The sequence below is a fragment of the Gorilla gorilla genome, chromosome 8, assembly GCF_029281585.2.
Source record: "Gorilla gorilla gorilla isolate KB3781 chromosome 8, NHGRI_mGorGor1-v2.1_pri, whole genome shotgun sequence".
Taxonomy (NCBI): domain Eukaryota; kingdom Metazoa; phylum Chordata; class Mammalia; order Primates; family Hominidae; genus Gorilla; species Gorilla gorilla.
The window spans coordinates 117,402,456-117,420,935 of NC_073232.2; the positions used below are offsets into that span (position 1 = coordinate 117,402,456).

The following is an 18,480-nucleotide window of genomic DNA, read 5'->3' on the forward strand; positions in this document are numbered from 1 at the left end:
TAAGAAATAAATATGTAAATAAGAAAACCACAGTTCCTGCCATAACAGGATTTATAGTCGAGAGAGGGAGAGATACTACATAAGCAAACCAGTAAATAAGAATGGTAATTACCCACTATGATAAATCTATGAAGAAATAAACATAATTGTGAGAGACAATAGTAGGAGGGAGGGCACTTCATTTATTCACTTATTCTGTCAGTCTCCCAACAAATATTTCTCAAGCTACTGCTATCCAGAAAGCAAGGGGCCGCATTTTGGAGATTTTGGAGATCAAGGCAAACACTAGTATTTTTCTCCTGGGAGCTTGCAATTTAGATGGATTTTCAGCTTTTATAGTTATTAGGAAACAAAAATAAAAGAATATAAAAACATAAAAGACAATTATGTGTGTGAGTATATAAAATATCCCTAGATTTTGCTTTTGAGACTGAGTCCTATTAAGCAATCTCATGACTGGCAGATCCATGCATACTCTTCCTTCCCCCTTTCTAAACTGGGAGTCAGAAGGTCTGGATAGAAATCAATCCCTGCAATTTATTTTTAACTTCTTTCTCCTTAGCCAGGATTGATTTTTGTCTTTGTGATCAATGGCACAGAGAATAGCTCCACAGCCCAAGCTGCTGTTCAAGCACTTGGTCTGGTCGGCTCCATGTCTATTGAACAGAACATTATAAGCTGATTATGAAAGTGATATAATGAAGATGTTTAAAGGATGGGCCTGATTACCCCTACTTTCCTGGGGAGGAATGCTTACAGACAGGGGGCTGCTGTGAGCAAGAACCTAGAACTGTCAGGAAGGCAATGTGGCAGGGCATACGGCCTGCACCCAACAGACAGAGCCTGGTGAAGCAGGGAAGAAGGAAGGGCATAGGAATTAGCTTCTTGTTTGCCAGCCTGACTCCCTTTCTCTCTTTTTAGCTTTTCTTTTTCTTCCTTCTACTATTTCATCTTTACTATACCAACTGCTATTAGATTTGGAACTGCAGGCAAACATCTGTTACAAAAAAAATACATTAAAAAGATCAGCTTTTCCCTCTCTGCATTTCTTGGGCTTTAAAATTGTCTGATTCTTTAATCTCCATGCTTTCCTCCTTCTCTTCTCTTGTTTTCTTATAATCCAGCTTGTGTTTGATGGGAACATGAAATTAGCCACTTCCCACCTCTCCCTCTAGCCTTGTAACCTCTCGAGGCCAGGCAAGATTGCTTCCTGTTTCTTCTGAGAAAAATGTTCTCGGAAGAGACGCACACCTTGTAATAATGTGCAGGGGTAATTCCACGGAATGCAATTAGAACAGAAAGTCGGCTGTACCCAAGGCCTTCTGTCTGATTCTCTGGAATAAACACTTTCAGTTTTACTGCCTGCCCAGGTAGCAACTATTTCCAGATTGCATCAGGAGGAAATGATCAAAGTGCTCTTAATATGATTGTATTAATTATTTCATTGTGCTACATAGTTTCTTCTTAAGTGTTCTTTGTGCACGGGGTCAGGAAGGGGTGGAAGAGATGGCTTCCTTACTTCCTCTGACATATCTGCCACAAGTACTTGTGAAGTTGATTGAATGTAACTATCCTGTACAAGAAACACTCTCATTCTCACTATAGTTATTTTTAAAGATTTGTCATAAACCTTCTTCCCTGGTTTTTACCTCCTGGCTAATTTTCTTTATTATTGAATAACCTGTAATTCTTAGAGATTCAATTACATTAGTAGTAACAACTGACACGAATTAAGTGGTCAGCATGAGCTAGGCTTATGAATTAGTGAATTTAATTGTTATTACAGCTTATGTGGTAAGTACAACTCTTCTGTTTCACAGAAGAGGCACTGAAAGGTTAAGCCATTTTCCCAAGACGACACAGCCAGTAAACAATGGAGTGGGGATTTTGATGTAACCATTTTGGCACCAGAGCCTTCTTTCTCTGTCACTGCATGATTCTCCTCCTTAAACAAGAAAGATTCAGAACAACCTACACTTTCTTATTTGCTGGAGGCAAGTTGGATCAGGAACTGTGTAAGGGACAATGAGTAAGTACATAGAGCTTTAACACAAAGTAGCTGCTTAAAACATGCATGTTGCATCACTGAATATCCACACACACACACACACACACACACAAAACAGGCAGCTTAGAATCTGAAGATACTGCTTGAAGAAGACCTCCAGCTTAGGAAACCAGGACCAAGGAAGTGAGTGGTTGTGGACCTCAAGCGATGTGACGTTTCTGAGTCCCTACTTTGTGTCAGCTGATATTGGACCTCACATCGTAAGTGTGGCTGTCTGTTTCAAGGTCCAGAAGCACTTAAATGATTGTCCCAAAGACACATCATAACCAATAGGTGAGGGTGAGGGTTGGAATCCAAGTCTAGGCTTGGTTGCTGGGTTCCTTGTTAGTTTTCACAACGAAGGACAAAATAAATAACTTAAAAGATGCATAAATATAAAATTTCTGGTAGCTCAGCTGTAACTCTTGGGCATTTTCTTCAAGCAAAACTTCATTCCTGCTATGAACTGCCTCTGCAAAGATAAACCAATAAATAAAATTATAATAGAGTATTGAGCAGTGTCATATATTTTTTGTTAAATATGTCAAATAGAAATGAAGTAGAGTGTTTGTGTCATGTAACACACAGCAAACAAACAAAAGTCTACACACACTCACTATTTCTTTCCATTCCCCCAAAACTACCTCTCCTGGTACCAACAACTCACCTTGGCACTTCTGCCCTGCAACCTCTCCGGCTTGACTGGTAATCTTTTCCTCCTTCAAGTTCCCTCCCTACCTTTTCTCTCTGACTCTCCATTTGTTATGTAGAACAATTCAGCCAGGTCCTGGTTTTTCAAATCTTCCAAACTCAAATCCATCATCACATCCAACAAATAAAATGTCCTTCAGTGTTGAGAACCTACTCTACTCTTAAGGCAGTGGGAGTATAAGTCACACTTATTTATAGATTACATACAACACTGTGGGTACGTGCACACGTATGTGCATGTGTGTATGAATGTCACATTGTGGAGGGTTGTCTAAGAGAATCGTTATGCCTACAGCATCTGGAATCTGACAAACATGAGTTTGAATTTCAGTTCAGCCCTCTGCTAGCCGTGTGACTTTGCTGTCTTAGTTGTCCCTTACTTAGTTGTCCCCTTGTGTCTTAGTTGTCCATCTACAAAATGGAGATAGGATGAGGGTGGATTTTATTGTAATTGTAGAAGGAACATGAGAACACATTGAGTAAATTGTTGTGCTTCTGAGGAAAGGGTTTTTGTAGCATCTGATCTTCACTGTGCTGAGTACCATGGCATTATTACTGGCCTTATATTGTCATTTGTACATCTTGTATGTTGTTTGCTTTCCCAAAGAGATGGTGAACTCCATGAGGTGACAGCTCCATGACCCATGGTACTTAATACAGTCTGGTCACAAAGGTGCTGAACAAGTACTCGCTGATTGACAAATGTAAGACATAGTGGAATGGTGGCCTGTATCCATAATGGGATTTTTAAACATGATTAACGTTCAAGGAATGATCTAAATTTGGCCAGACCCTTAATTATTACGTGGATTCAGCAGTGGGTGGGGAAGAACATCTTGTACTCTGCTTCCCTGTTTCCTGCAGGAAAGCAAGCTCTTTTATAGCCCCTGATTTTCGAAGGCATGGTGTTATCAACCACGCAAAGGAGTATTTGATGTAAAATTACTACCCATTTGTAAAAGTTCATGCAATTGTCCTTTCTTTGTAGTTTACTTATTCTGACTCTGGAAACACAGATTTAGAAGCCTAGCAAAGTGAAAAGAGCCTGGGGTTGCAAGTGAGAAGCTTTGAGCTTGGCTTTAAGTCTTACCTTTTAGTACCAAGATGACCTAAAGCAGCCTGCCTAGGCCTCAGGCTCCTTACTTTTAAAATGAAGGTATAATTAGACCTCACCTGCAGGGTTGTGCTCAGATCAAATGAGATTCAGTACAATAATGAAAACTAATAGCACAGAGTACTCAACAAATATTAGTTGTTATGACCTGAGTACTAGGTACTAAGAGACTATTATAGATGAGTAAGAACATTATCTACCCTCAAAGATATTACAGTACAGCAAGAGACCCCAAAAGGACCTGCTTCCCTCTAATTTGGGACAGCAGCTGGTAAGTGCAACAAGCAAGCCACAAACAAAGAGCCCTGGGAATCAGAGGAAGAAAAGATGAACTCCAACTGGGAAATTGGGGTTAGGGGAGCTTAGTTAAGGAGAAAGCTTTTGACACAAGCCACTGTGAAATTCACTGATGCTGAAGTGATCTGGGTCAGGCTAAGTCCCTCAGATAACTTCTCCTATACTAGCCATTCTTTGGAAAGGCTCTGGCATAGACACTTTAGGCTCATTCAGGGCTGCACCATGTAGTGGTCATTGTCAGGGTTTAGAGACACAAGTTCAAATCCAGGCTTTGCCACCTTGGAGCTGAATACCCAATGCATGTCAGTTAAATTATTAGTAAAGCAGGTTTCTTGGTATTTCCTTCATGGGGTCATTGTGTGCAAGAGCAGACAGTGCATATTACATGGTAAGCATAGAGCCTGGCCCTCCAACAATGTTGCTTGTGCTGGCAGAGGACAGGAGAGGCATGACACGGAGAGCATGATGGGGAAGCTCCAAGAAGTAGCAGTTGGCATTTCACAAATATTCATGGCTCTTGGGGAGGCAGCAGTGTTTTCTGAGAAACAGCTTGACAGATGGCTTAAATCCGTCTACTGTTGTCCCGAAATTCACTCATGAGACATGCAAATCCCATGTTGGTGAAACTTTGCTGTTGTATCTAGCAGCTCACGTGTATCTCCAAGCCTTCCAGAAATCGCATGCCCCAAAGAAGCGTCCCTAATTCTCTAGAAAATGAATGATTTTGTTGGCCTTGCCCTTTCAGGATATTTAATATATTTTGAACATGTCAATAAAATTAATTATTCTCTAAGCAGCTATATGCACCTGTCATTCATCCCCTGTGGCTGAAGATGTTTCTGTTCTATAGCTGTGGCCATCATTTTCTGCTTCTCCTTCTCGTATTATGTATTGCCTCTAGCCCTTCCTTCTGTGCATAGTTGAAGCTACATCGGCAAATTTCAGTGCCCCACGCAATCATTAGGATGGGAATTTATGGATCAACAGCATAATTTGTCAGTGAATACACTTCTAAAAGCTTGTGTTCCTGGGAACATACCATAGGTCTATTATAACAATCTAATCATTGTGTTTGTAGAGCATTTTCTGGTTACATGAAAGCATTTTATTATGTTGTTTATTCACAAGAATCTTGTGAGAGAAAGATAACTACAACTAGTTCCTTTTTTATCTGAAAATAACCCCCAAACTGCAAGAGATGGGTTACAATGCCTAAAATTGCACATCTAATAAATGATGGAGCTGAAAATAAAATCACAGATGTTACAGTGTGAAGGAACAGGACCTTCCACCTTTTCCCTTCTCCTCTCTCACCATTTTGATTTTATTTTCTGAAGTACTGGGATACTATAGAAAAGAAAGAGGCTAGTATCTAGTTTGAGTATATTTCATTTAAATAATTGACCTCGTAGTGTCCACCCATAAAAAGGAATTAGGCCATTTGATGTATCAAGTTGAATGAAAAACTTATACAATTATTGGACAACCATATAAGCTGGATCTCTTGCAATATCTTCTTTAACCTCCTCTCAGCTCCATTGTATTTCTCTTTTCTTTCTTTCTTTCTTTCTTTCTTTCTTTCTTTCTTTCTTTCTTTCTTTCTTTCTTCCTTCCTTCCTTCCTTCCTTCCTTCCTTCCTTCCTTCCTTCCTTCCACAAGGAACAGAACCATTTTTGAGCACAGAAAGGGGGCAATGTTTTGATAGCAAGTTTGAAGATTTCTCTTTAGAGGTTTCATGGGCAGTGCCTTCCTTTTCTTTCGCCTGAAGCTCTGATGTCCTTATCTATAACACTGAAAGTATTAGCTCTTATTACATTATTTGGGAGTCTTCAAATGCTCCTGAATTTTGGACACTAGGATGATAATGATAATTCAAGTTCATTTCTGTCCTTTTGTATTTCTGCCCTTATCTTTGCTTTTTTACCCACTGAAATACACACACACACACACACACACACACACACACACACACACACACACACAAATAGGAAAGAGAAAGTGCAAAGGACTTCCATTTTGAAGGCTCAGGTGAGCATCCTAAGAACTTCTTCCCCTCCATCTAAATCATGAAAGCCAGAACACAAAGATAAGTCTCGAAGCCATTAATGGTCAAGTCTCTTGGAGATCTCTATCTGTGGTTTCCTCTAGGAATTCATCTTGGCTGAGGGCAAGGAGAATTTCTATCCTTTATCCCTGATCAACTGGGATCAGGTGGCACACATGGCTACCCCAGCACCTCTTGAAGCCTCCAGGTTGCATACATAAACTGCCACCATAGTCAGTCTCCAGAAGGCCTCTAAGATGTTAGACTGGTGCAGGCATTTTTGCCTCCAGTTCTGCTGGCTCAGATAATGTGCATTGAGTACGTGCTATGTGCCAGATGCAAGGCTAAAGCTCTTTCTATATTGAATTATATTTGATCCTCATGATAACTTGTCAGTTGATAGTACTAATATCTGTGTTTTCCACGAGAGAAAATTAGGAAGGTTAAATTACTTGTACAAGGTCACCAAACCAGAAAGTGGTATGAGCGGGATTTAAACACAGGTCTGAGATCCCAACTAATGTGCTCTGTTACTTACTATGCAGTTGGAAACTGATTGAGTCCAGACCCTTTATGGTATTTGAAGGAACAGTGTCAGAGGGTCAGGCATGCTAATTCTTCTTCTAGTCTTGTGTGTGGTCTAGACCCAAACTCTTTGTCCCATGCTTTCCTAACCCACCACCCTTTCTCTGCCATAGTAGCATTAACAAAAGGCAGTGAAGGGTCCAAGAAGTTGCTCGGCAGGGCTGCTGAAAGTGGCAGTTGTGCTGTCAGTATTTATTGACCAGTGTGAGTGTGCTGACAACCTCAGCATGCATCTTCCTTTCAGCATCTCCCCTACACACACACACCCAGAGCAATATTGGCTTCAGTGTCAACTATCTTATTATCTCATGTCTATTCTTGGTGAAACTATTTGGGGGCTATTATGTTAGGGCACCAATAAAATATTTTATGTGCAAATCTGTTTCAAAGGAGGCTCAGCCATAGTGTGATGTTGGGTAATAGACCCACTCTTTCTAGGCAGATAAAACTGCATCAATATTGCAGAGCCTCGAGGACATAAAATGAGCAAACACCAGTTAGACAAACACTAAATTCAAAGTCAAACAGTCTAACAGAGGAGATGACATGCTGATGGGATGCCATGTTGTTCCAAATGCTGTACCACACTTTTTATTCTGACTCATAGTGTGGTCCCTAAGAAAGCAGTGTTGGAAAATCAGCTCAAGATGGCAGAAGCAACTAATTCATCCACGCATAAGACTCTAGGGCCAGACTGACATGTATAGCAACTTCCTGATGAAACTTGTGGCTGTTTATAGACTCCTATGGTACAATATTTGGAAGCCTGTTTTGTTTTATTTTGTTCTTAAGATAAATATGATCTTTGAAGGAATTATGTAAGTGGAGAGAGAAAAGCCCCAAAAAGTCAAGATTTATTATAAATAATATGAACTGAATTAATGAGCAAAGGAATTAGAAAAGTCAATTGTGCATCATAACATCTTGGCTGATCCTTTTGTTTCTTTAAAGAGGAGGAAACACTACAGAGGCAGTGTGAGAAGTAACTAAGGTGTACCCTTAGAGGTGGTCATTTCTCTTGGCTTAGACAGATTATTCACATAATATTCGATACAGCACAATCCTCTAACTGGAAAGGCTTCCACATGTCATTTCTTATTAATACGACAGCTCTCGTGTAAGCCCAATTATGGTTCTTATTCACAAATTCCCATAGCAACACCAAGCACTTCTGTGCGACAATGTAGCATTGATTTCTCAGAACTTGGAAATTGATAGGGACCCTCACATAGAAAGATCTGCCTTGGCCATGGGTGCATTAGTCTGTTCTTGCATTGTTATAAATACCTGAGACTGGGGTATTTATAAAGAAAAGAGGTTTGATTCATTCATGGTTTTGCAGGCTGTATGGGAAGCATGATGCTTGGCTTCTAGGGAGACCTCAGGAAACTTACAATTACGGCGGAAGGTAAAGGAGGAGCAGACACATAATATGGCCAGAGGAGAAGCAAGAGAAGAGAGGGGAGGTGCTACACACTTTTAAACAACCAGATATCACGAGAACTCACTACCGCACGGACAGTACCAAGGGAAATGGTACTAAACCATCCATGAGACATCTGCCCCCATGATCCAATCACCTCCCACCAGGCCCCACCTCCAACATTGGGGATTATACTTCAATCTGATATTTGGGTGTGGACACACATCCAAACTATATCAGTGAACATATTTTCTGGGAATTGGAAATTAAGTGACATGGGACCCATTCCCCTCCACATAGAAGTTTGGAAATTTCACATAGCCTGAGGGACCAGCAAAACCTTTAAAAGTCAGATAAACTTGGGTTCAAATTCCAGCTCCACCATTTATTTGTTGTGTGTCTTTGAGTATGTTATATGATTTTCCTACACCTGTTTCCCCACCTGTACATAAAATAGAAGGCTAACATGTACACAGGAATGGTTGGCATATAATAAGTGCTCAAAAATATTATTAATATCTTTACCATGTATGGTACTGCTAATGCTATTAACAATAATGATAGTAATAATAATTATTGTTATGAATATTAAATACTATCATGAAAGTAAAGCACCCAATATAGAATAGATACTCAAAAATATTTGCTTCTGACTCTCTTCTAAGATTACCTATGTCTACTTATAAATTCTAGAAACAGTTTAAGTTTTCTCCTGTGACAGAAATAGGCTCAACTTCTAAATCCCCAATGGGAGCTAGGAAATGACTCAAGGCCCTTTGGTTCTAATTTTTGGGGGCAGATTTCTGTCTTTCCTCCAGGGCAAGCCATCATCCAGAAACAAGGATAAATGAAAAAATAAAGGATCTGTCAGGTTAGGCTTGGTCACAGCAAGAGCGGGAACAAGTCAGAAGAGATAGATGTGTTTAATGGCCAATGCATTTGTCCAAAGGAATCATTTTCACTGGCCAGGAGCCCAGTTAAACCTGTAAAATGGAAATCCAGAAAATCAGATTAACGAGCCAGTCATTAGTAAGGAAAAGACCCAGCTAATTCTGTGTTTAGCATGACGGATGGGCCCAGAGCAAATAATTGGATGACATTCATCAAATATAAAATAAAAGGTGTCACCGAAAGGAAAAGTGGTAATAATCTTTGGGATTTACAATGCCAGCAAATTTGCTAGTAAAGAAGAGAAAAGTTCATCAAAACAGATTAATAGTCACTAAACTTTATTTCTTTCTTGTGTGCCAGAGAGCCACAGGATCACAGAGAAGCAGCAAATGCATGCATCAGCCTGCATTTACCCTACCATTGTGAAGCAGCAAATGCATCAGCCTGCTTTTGTGAGGACTCTGCCCCTGAAGGGGTGTGCGATCTTTTGAAAATAAATTCCTGCTTTTGTGAGGACTCTGCCCCTGAAGGGGTGTGCGATGTATTTGAAAATAAATTCCTTTGACCATCCAGGAACCAGGCAGGAGTTGAGAGTTCTTCACTACATCTGTGTTTTAGTCAGTATCCAATGGAGGAAACCAAACTCAAAGTCTTTCTGCTTAAGCAGATTAATGCCAACAATCTGTTATTCAGTAAGTGAATAAATATTGACCCCCTGCTGTGTACCTGCCTCTATGAGGTGTGCTCACTCCTGGTTAAGGTTTCAGGTGCAGACTAGAGTTGGAGAGCCCAGGTTTATAAGGGTTCAGATGTAGGCGAGGGTTAGAAAGCCCAGGTTTGTATTCTGGCTATAACAATGAAAGGCTATATGATGTTGGGCAAATTAGTTGCTCTCTCTCAGCTTCAGTTTTCTGACCTGTATGAAATATTCTTTACATGATAGTTATTATTACTCTTAGTTTTATTACCTTACTTCTGCTCTCCTAAGAAGATATTATTTTAAAAATATAGCACCAGACTAGATGCAGTGGCTCATATCTACAATTCCAGCACTTTGGGAGGCTGAGGCAGAAGGCTGCTTGAGCCCAGGAGTGGCTTTGGTCACTTTGAGACCAGCCTGGGCAATAGAGGGAGACCCAGTCTCTACAAAACATAAAAAAATAAAATTAGTCAGGTATGGTGGTTTGCGCCTGTAGTCCCAGCTACTTGGGAGGCTGAGGTGGAAGGATTGCTTGAGCTGGGCAGGTCGAGGCTTCAGTGAACCATGATTGTACCACTGCACTCTAGCCTGGGTGACAGAGTGAGACCCTGTCTTACAAAATAAAATTTAAAAATACAGCCCGAGTGTCAAAACAGATTTTCCGGGAATGCAAGGAAACAAAACCATATACATGCATGTCAATTACAGAGATTTTTAAAAAGTTTTTCACAAAAGATGTTGGAATCAAGATAATCTATCGTGTTATTGCAGTGAAATAAGAAAGATGGACAGAGGATTCTTCTTAGTCACAGAAGGAGGAGCACAGGCTTAGAGCCAAACTTTCTGAGGTTCAGATCTGTCTTATCTTGGACAAGTCACTCAAAACCTCTGTAGGGTTGTTATGAGGATTAAATTAGGTAATTTTCATAAAGGCTATGTGCATTTCTGGAGTGTGGTAGATGTGCTCAATTAATGACTGTCTTATTATTTTTATTATTATGTATCCGCTGGTCATCTGCCAGAAGACCAGCTCTCTCAGTCCCTTTCTGCTTATAAACAATGGAAATTTATTTTTCACAGTTCTAAAGGCTGAAAAGCCCAAGATTAAGGCACCAGCATGTTAGATATCTAGTGAAGGCCCAGTGTCTGCTTCCAAGATAATGCCTTCAATACTGAGTCCTTACATGGCAGAAGGATAGAAGGGACAAAAAGGAAAAAAAAAAAAAAAGAAGCCTAGCTAGTTTTCTCCAGCTCTTTTATGAGGCACTTTTCCTTTCCTGAGGAAGAAGCCCTCATGGCCTAATCACCTCTTGAACGGCCCCAACTCTTAATACTGTTGCATTGGGGATTAAGTTTCAACAGGAATTTAGGAGAGGACAGAAACAATCGGCCCATAGCATTCCATCCATGGCCCCACAAATTTATGTCCTTCTCACATGCCAAATACGTTCATTTCATCCCAATAGCTTCAAATGTGTTAATTTGTTCCAGCATCAACTTTAAAATCTAGGTCCAAAGTCTCATCTGCGTATCATCTTAATAAGATGCGGGTGAGACTCAAGGTGATTCATCCTGAGGCAGATTCTCCTCCAGCTGCAAGCCTGTGAAATCAAACAAGTTATGTGCCTCTGAAATACAATGGTGGGACAGGTATGGGACAGTCATTCCAATTTCAAAAGCAAGCAAAAGGAAGGAAGGAATGAGTAACAAGTCTCAGTGAAGTCCAAAACCCAACAGGGTAAACAACCTTAAATCTTGAGGCTTAAGAATAATTTTCTTCACTCCATGTCCCACCTTCCAGACCATGGGGTGAGGATTGGGTCTCCAAGGCTCTAGGGGACCCTGCACCCATGGTTTTGGGTAGGTATAGCACATGTAGTAGCTGTGACAGATTAGAGTCCATGCCTGCAGCTTTCCCAGTCTGGTGTCACACCTACAGGTCTGGGGTCTGGTGAGGGCTTCCCCTCCACAGTGGCTCCCACTAAGCATTGCCCTAGTGAGGACTCTTTGCAGTGGCCCTGCCCTGATGGCTCCACTGGGCATCACTCTAGTGAAGACTCTGCTATGACCCTACGTTGAACCCTGCTATGAACCCTTATGTTGGTTCTTTGCCTGGGCTCCAAGGCTCTCTTGGGCATCCTTTGAAATGTAAGTGGAGGTAGCCCTCCTTCCACAGCTGTGGTACTCTGTGTGCCTGCAAAGTTACCACTATGTGGATGCTGCCAAAGTTTATTGCTTGTGTCTTCTGGAGCAGCAACTTGAGCCGAACTTGGGTTTGCTTGAGCCACAGCTGCTTCAGAAGAGCTGCACCAGAATGTGGCGATCAGAGACTTGAGGTAGTACTGGACAGACAGCCCCAACATCCCATGGGAGCCTGGCTCCTCCCTTCAAATTGTTTTCCCCTCAAGGCCCTGGCACTCTGGGCCTGTGATGAGCATGGCAGCCTGGAAGATCTCTGGTATGCCTTCTGGGCCATTGTTTCATTGATCTGATGAGTAGCATCTGGCTGCCTTCTAGCTGTACTAATTTTATCAGTGGTCCCTTGGCCACACCCTTGGTGTTCTCTCTCAAACTTGCCTTTTTAAACTTTACGTGGCCAGGATGAGAATTTTCCAAATCTTTAAGTTCTGTTCCCCTTTCAATTGTAAGCTCTGTCTTTAATTCATGTCTCTCTTCTTGCGTTTTACTATAAATGGTCAAAAAAAGCCATGCAGCACTCTCCACATTTGCATTGATAGTTCTTCCAGATATCCTTGTACACCGCTTACAATTTCTGCCTTCTACAAATCTTTAGACACAGGCACAATTAAGCCAAGTTTTTTGCCACTTTATAGCAAGGATGACCTTTCCTCTAATTTCCAGTACCTTACTCCTGATTTCCATCTAAGACTTCAACAGCATTACCTTTACCGTCTGTATTTCTACAAGTATTTTGTTCATGACCAGGTAAGTAATTTCTAAGGACACTTAAGTTCTTTCTACAGCTCCCCACTTCTTCTGAAGAAGGGTCCTCACCAGAATTGCCCTTAATGCGGTGTTTAATGCAATATAGGGTTTTTTTTTCTAGTATTCACTTCGAAACTGTTCATACACCTATTCATTACCTGGTTCCAAAACCACTGTCATATTTTTAGGTATTTGTTATGGCAATACCAATACCAATTCAGTACCAATTTCTGTCTCAGACCATTTCTGCTACTATAGCAAAATTATTTAGATGACATAGTTTATTTCTTACATCTCTAGAGGCTGGGAAGTCCATGACAAAGACACCTGCAGGTTTGATGTCTGATGAGGGCTTGGTCTTTGTTTCTAAGATGGTGCCTTGAACACTGTGTCCTCACATGGCAGAAGTGATGAAAGGGAAAAAAGAGGGTTAGCTAATTTTCTCTAGCCCTCTTATAAAGCCCTGATCCCTTCATGATGGCATAGTCCTCATGTCCCAGTCATGTCCTCGAGGCCCCACCTCTTAATACTGTTGCATTGAGGAGTAATTTTCAACATTCATTTTGGAAGGGACACAAACATTCAAACCACAGAACCAGCATTGTCTAGGAATGAAGTAGGTCACAACCTTGTAATAAACTATAGAAGAATAATTATAGGAATGTGTGTGCCATGAGAGTGAATGTTGAAAGTGCTATAGAAATGAAAAGAACAAAGTTCAGTAATTGAGAGATAGGAGAAATTAGAATGAATTGGTAGCATTCAAAAACCCTTCCATGAACTCATAGGATTTACACTGAGGTTTAATGCATCAGTTGGATTTTGGCAAGTACGGAGAAGGACACAGTCAGGACAAAGGGAGATTGGCAGGATGAAGCTTGGTATCTCTGGGAGATACTACAGTATCAGAGGTACTTGGAGACCCCAGGGCTCTGTGGCCTTCATATAGCCCCTTTGTGTTTTGGACCATTCGACAATGCATTTAAACATTTAAAGTATAATTTCTATCTTCATTATTTACTCAAGCACAAACTTTCCTGGGTTGTGTGTGAGCTTGTAAGAGAGTCTGTGCTTGTGCAGGGCTCTAATAGACATGGGAGGATGAGTTCTCAAGGCTGCGGGGCTGATCACGCTGTCAAAGGGACCACTCTATTCTCTTTTGGCCGTTGGTGACTTGGAAACCCCAATGCTCCCAGCCTTGCCCTGGACTTCTGATAGGAGGTGGAGTGTGCTATCATTTTGTTCCCTGTTGAGGCAGCTGGATCTTCCAAAGAGAAGCCCCTTTTAATTGATGATCTCTGGCCAGCATTCAGGAATGGGACTTACCTTCTCGGATGCTAGTCTGCTTTCCCATGAATGTGTTTGGTTCAGGGTAAGGTTCAGGGTGACCTATAGAGAGGTGGTTATTAAGCATATGATAGGTGACCAGATGATATATTTTGGGAGTATAAAAGCTTTGTAATCAGGTATAAGGACTCCTTTGGGGGTGATGAAAATGTTTTAGAACTAAATAGAGGGTCTGGCTGGATCACACACTGTGAATGTACTAAAAGACACCGAATTGTACACTTTAAAATTATTAGAGTATGTGAATTTCACCTCAAATTTAAAAAAAACCCCACCTTTCTCATCATTGTAAACACAGAATTTAGGAACATATCTACATCTGAGAGGCAGGGGGTCAGGGCAGCTGAGGAGCACAGAGGTCTATGCAAATTTTTGTTAAAAGTCTAGTTATGAGGTGTTCAAAGTGTGGTACCCAGACCAGCAGCATTGGCATCACCTGGAAATTTATTAGAAAATTCTTGATCCCCAACTCAGATCTATTGAATCAGAGACTCTGCAGATGGGCCTCAGTAGTCTGTGTTTTCACAAGCTTTCCAGGTGATTCTGATGCATGCTGAAGTTTAAAAACTATTGATCTAGTTTCTGGGTTAGCAGGTATGTTTACATGTGTTGGTTTTCTAATTAAATGTAAAACCAAATTAAACAAATACATACAATCATGTGAGAACTAATGGTGACTATGTGTTCAGATCTAAGGATGACATTTTATGCACTTGAGACTTATTTGGAAAAGGAAAAAGACTTCAGAGCAACCTATTGATCTTAATGTAGCAACACCCACCTCTAAACCAACACACAACAATATAGATTCAGAACAGATGTTGTATCAAAATAAAAAAGTTTTAAAGTCCTGAAATACAAGGCAAGAATGATGGTAATTAGATGTGGATGTTTCTCCCTGAACATCAGGGTGAAAACCAGTCTCTCTTCTTGGTTCACAGCATAAGCCTTTGCACCAAGTTTTTCCAAGTCTCTGCCTTCATGCTGACTCTGACATCTGCTCTACCTGGCAGCGTGTGGTGCCTGCTTTGTGGGCTTCCGATCTGTGCAGAGCAAGGGGTAGCCATGGGAGATGTCATCTTCCTCCCCGAGTGAGGAGAGATGGGTGGCTTCAGTAGAGATGTTACAGCTCTTCTGCTCCCAGTAGGGCCTGTGGATGGCTGTCAGATTTGGATCAGACTGGGAGGACTGGCCTGTCTCCAGCCTGTGCTTGGACCTTAGTGAGAATGAAGCATGTGCCTCGGGTAATTGCCTCCTCAGCGCAGCAGCCTGGTTGCTATTGTTGTCCTGCTATTTTCTCTGAACAAGCCATGTTATCTTCTCCTGTGAATATTAATTTCCCCTGAGTTAGGATAATTGGTCCGAGAGCAGCCATCTGCAGAGCTGTGCCATGTTGGCAGAGCTTTTCAGCAGGCCCTGGCCAGAGGACCATTTCTTGGCGTGGTTTCCACTTTCCTCCCATTAAGAATCTCACAATTGAGGTTACAGGGCTTGTCCCTGAGCCTTCTAGCCAGAGATAACAGAGTTCAGACTCAAACCCAGGACTTCTGAATTTCAAATTTGGAGTTCTTCCTCTAACTTTTGATGTTTTTAAGTATCTTGTACGTGGAAAGAGTCAATAAATATCTGCTCAATACATGGATTTGTAAATATGAAGGAAAGAAATCTGTGCTTAGATCAGAAGTGAGATTACGTTTCAAAATAATGAGAGCTTTGAACAATAGTAATTATTCAGATCCAGGAAAAATACATTTGACAATTATGTTATGGTTGGAATGAATTAATAAACAATTCAAAAAGAATAAATAGATCATGGGTGTAGCCCACATTGATAGCTTCTCTGTTTTTAGTTGAAAATACTTACTAGGTATGTGCCATGTGCAGAGCCAGTGACCAAATAGAGTCAGTCTCTGTTCTGAGGGAGAATCTGCCAGTGGGAAAGATTGTTGTAATTGCCCACCTGTGATCTAAGCACTGTGCAATGGGAGCAACTCAGAGTGCCATGGGGTTAGAGACCCAAAGCCAGCAAGGAATATTCTCTAAAAGGTGATTACAAACCCATTGTGGTTGTTGATAGGAGAGCTAATACTTTCCAACTTGTGCATGATCTGTGGCCTCATCTGATCTCTTTGTGTTTCCCCCACAATCTAGGTAACAACTAGTGGAAGAGCCAGCTACTACGTGTCTTATCGAAGAGAGGCCTTTGCTCAGATAAAGCTGCCTAAGTACTCGTTGCCAAAGGTACTGCATGCACCACCAGCGGTCCGGGGTCCCTCTAGGCAAAGGGAGGGTTGGAGAGGCTGCTTTGTTGGGCTACTGGGAGGTTTTATCTGTTTGGAAGGACTGTTGGCATTTAAACTCACTCACCACCAAGTCGTTTGGCCTCCCTTAATGGTGCACAACCTGGATTCTGTATTCCTGTCTCAGCTGGGTACCAGCCAAGAGCTTTGATTTCCTGTAACTCAAAGGTCTGGTATAACCTTGGGTCATTTCCCAGGGGCAGTAATGAAAGGAACACTAGCTTTGGAATCTCCTCTGAGGGGCTCTCCCTTTTGCAAAGGGCTTTATCACCAAATAGAAGGCCAAACTCAGCAGGAGGACAGATGCTATGTGAGTGTGCATAAAAGTGCACAGATAAGTCTGGCGGTTTTATTGCTTCTTTCTACATTTTAAGGCTAAATAAAAATGTATTGCCTATGTTTCTACTCCTCCTGCGCCATGAGTAATTAAAAAGGGGTAAATTAATAGAATGTTAATATCAAATGTTGGCATTTTAACTCTTCTATTGAAAAATCATAAAACTTACTTTGGGGACCCCATTCCTTGTAAACATTGGCTTCTGGAGGGAGATGGACCTTAGAACCTCAGTGTGAAAATGGACAGGTTATAATTGCATCACTTAATGAGGCTACAAAGAAGTAAAATCTCAGGTTGGACACATATCAAGTGTAATGTTGCAAAGACTTGGGTCTCTAAGCTGGTACTAAGGAACATATTATGAAAGACTAAATGAGTACAGAGGTGGAGGAATTATGGCATGAGAAAGTGGATAATTTCCTACCCCCAGTTGTTATTATTCATTCATTAATTTATGCATGCGTGTATTCATTCATTTACTCTTTTATGCATCCGTTCAACTATTCTTTCTCCATTTAACTTTTCCTCTGTGAACTAAACTCTATGAATAGAGTAGTGAATAAGGCACAAATGGTCCCTGTCTTCATGGATGTTATGTTCTGGAAAAAAAAGATACTGAATAAGCAACGATAGGTATGAGAGTGTTATAGAAGTTCAAGGGCCATCTTGGCATAAAAGGTGGTTTTAGTCAACTCTGGGTAGTGAGGGCAGTTTCCTAGAAAAAGTGATGTTTAAGTTGATACAAGAAAAATAAAGGAGTTAATTCTGCAAACAAAGATGGGGAGAAGCTGATAGAAAATATATGCATAGGCTCGATTTTAAGAGACAGCACCGTTCATTCAACAAACTAGGAAGCCATCTTGAGAGACTGGGTTGCAGAGAGGCTGATAAGGTCAGTAGAGACCACTTTAAGTAGCTTCAGGCGCCATGGGAACCAGTTTCTCATTTTCTCTACCCTCTCTCTGATAAGCTTTATGGGACCATTGTATAGTATTGTGTTTGCAGGATGTACCCATCAGATATTCTAAACCCAAACAGGAAAGAGATATTCCAGCTTGGAGAAGGTTAGAAAGGGGAAATTCACAGTTATGCTCTTTCTAAAGGAGAATGCCCCATTACAGTAACCGGAAGGTCTCCCATGTTTCTAAGCCTAGGAAATGAGTTTAGGGAACTTTCCAAGCCATCTCCCTGAGGTAGGGATTATTTTGTTTCTGTATTTGTGCATCTTTTATGTATTTTTAACCTTCTCAGGAAAACCAACCATTCACTCCCCTGGACAGTGTGGCTGCAGGTGGGGACAAATGAGGCCCTGAATTGATCACAACCCTAGAACACTCCGTTAATGATTAGCAACCCCGAGGCAATTTATTGTGGTGGAATGCCATCCGCTTAGTCCCTTTTATAGAGCCTCATCCAGAGCAGCTTCTCATTAATATGAGGGCTGCTGTGAAAATAGCTGGATGGTTATCGATCCCCTTTATTAGCCAGTGCTGGCCCAAGTTTTCATAGTCAAAGCTGAAGAGGTGGGGACAGAGAGGGTGGAGGGAGATTGGTTCTTTCCATTGTTTAAAAATGAAAATGGCTTTTAAGCAAGTTTTGCTGTTCCATGCAGTGCCGTGGATGCTTTTAGGTGGCTTGCTTAGAAACAAAGGCATGAAAAGCTCCCTATCATCATTGCCCTCGCACCTCTGCTCCCAGCTTACATGTTCAGAATATGCTCTCCTGGGGTACTCCATAG

General features: G+C 41.2%; 1 protein-coding gene across 1 annotated transcript in view; it reads left to right on the forward strand.

Moving 5' to 3' along the window:
• The window catches only part of SORCS3 (sortilin related VPS10 domain containing receptor 3), a 627,364-nt gene that overhangs the window by 486,234 nt on the left and 122,650 nt on the right, over positions 1 to 18,480 (forward strand). The window contains exon 8 of the mRNA XM_055352055.2: positions 16,257 to 16,346. Coding sequence (XP_055208030.2) covers positions 16,257 to 16,346 — 90 coding nt within the window. The remainder of the gene's footprint in view (positions 1 to 16,256; positions 16,347 to 18,480) is intronic.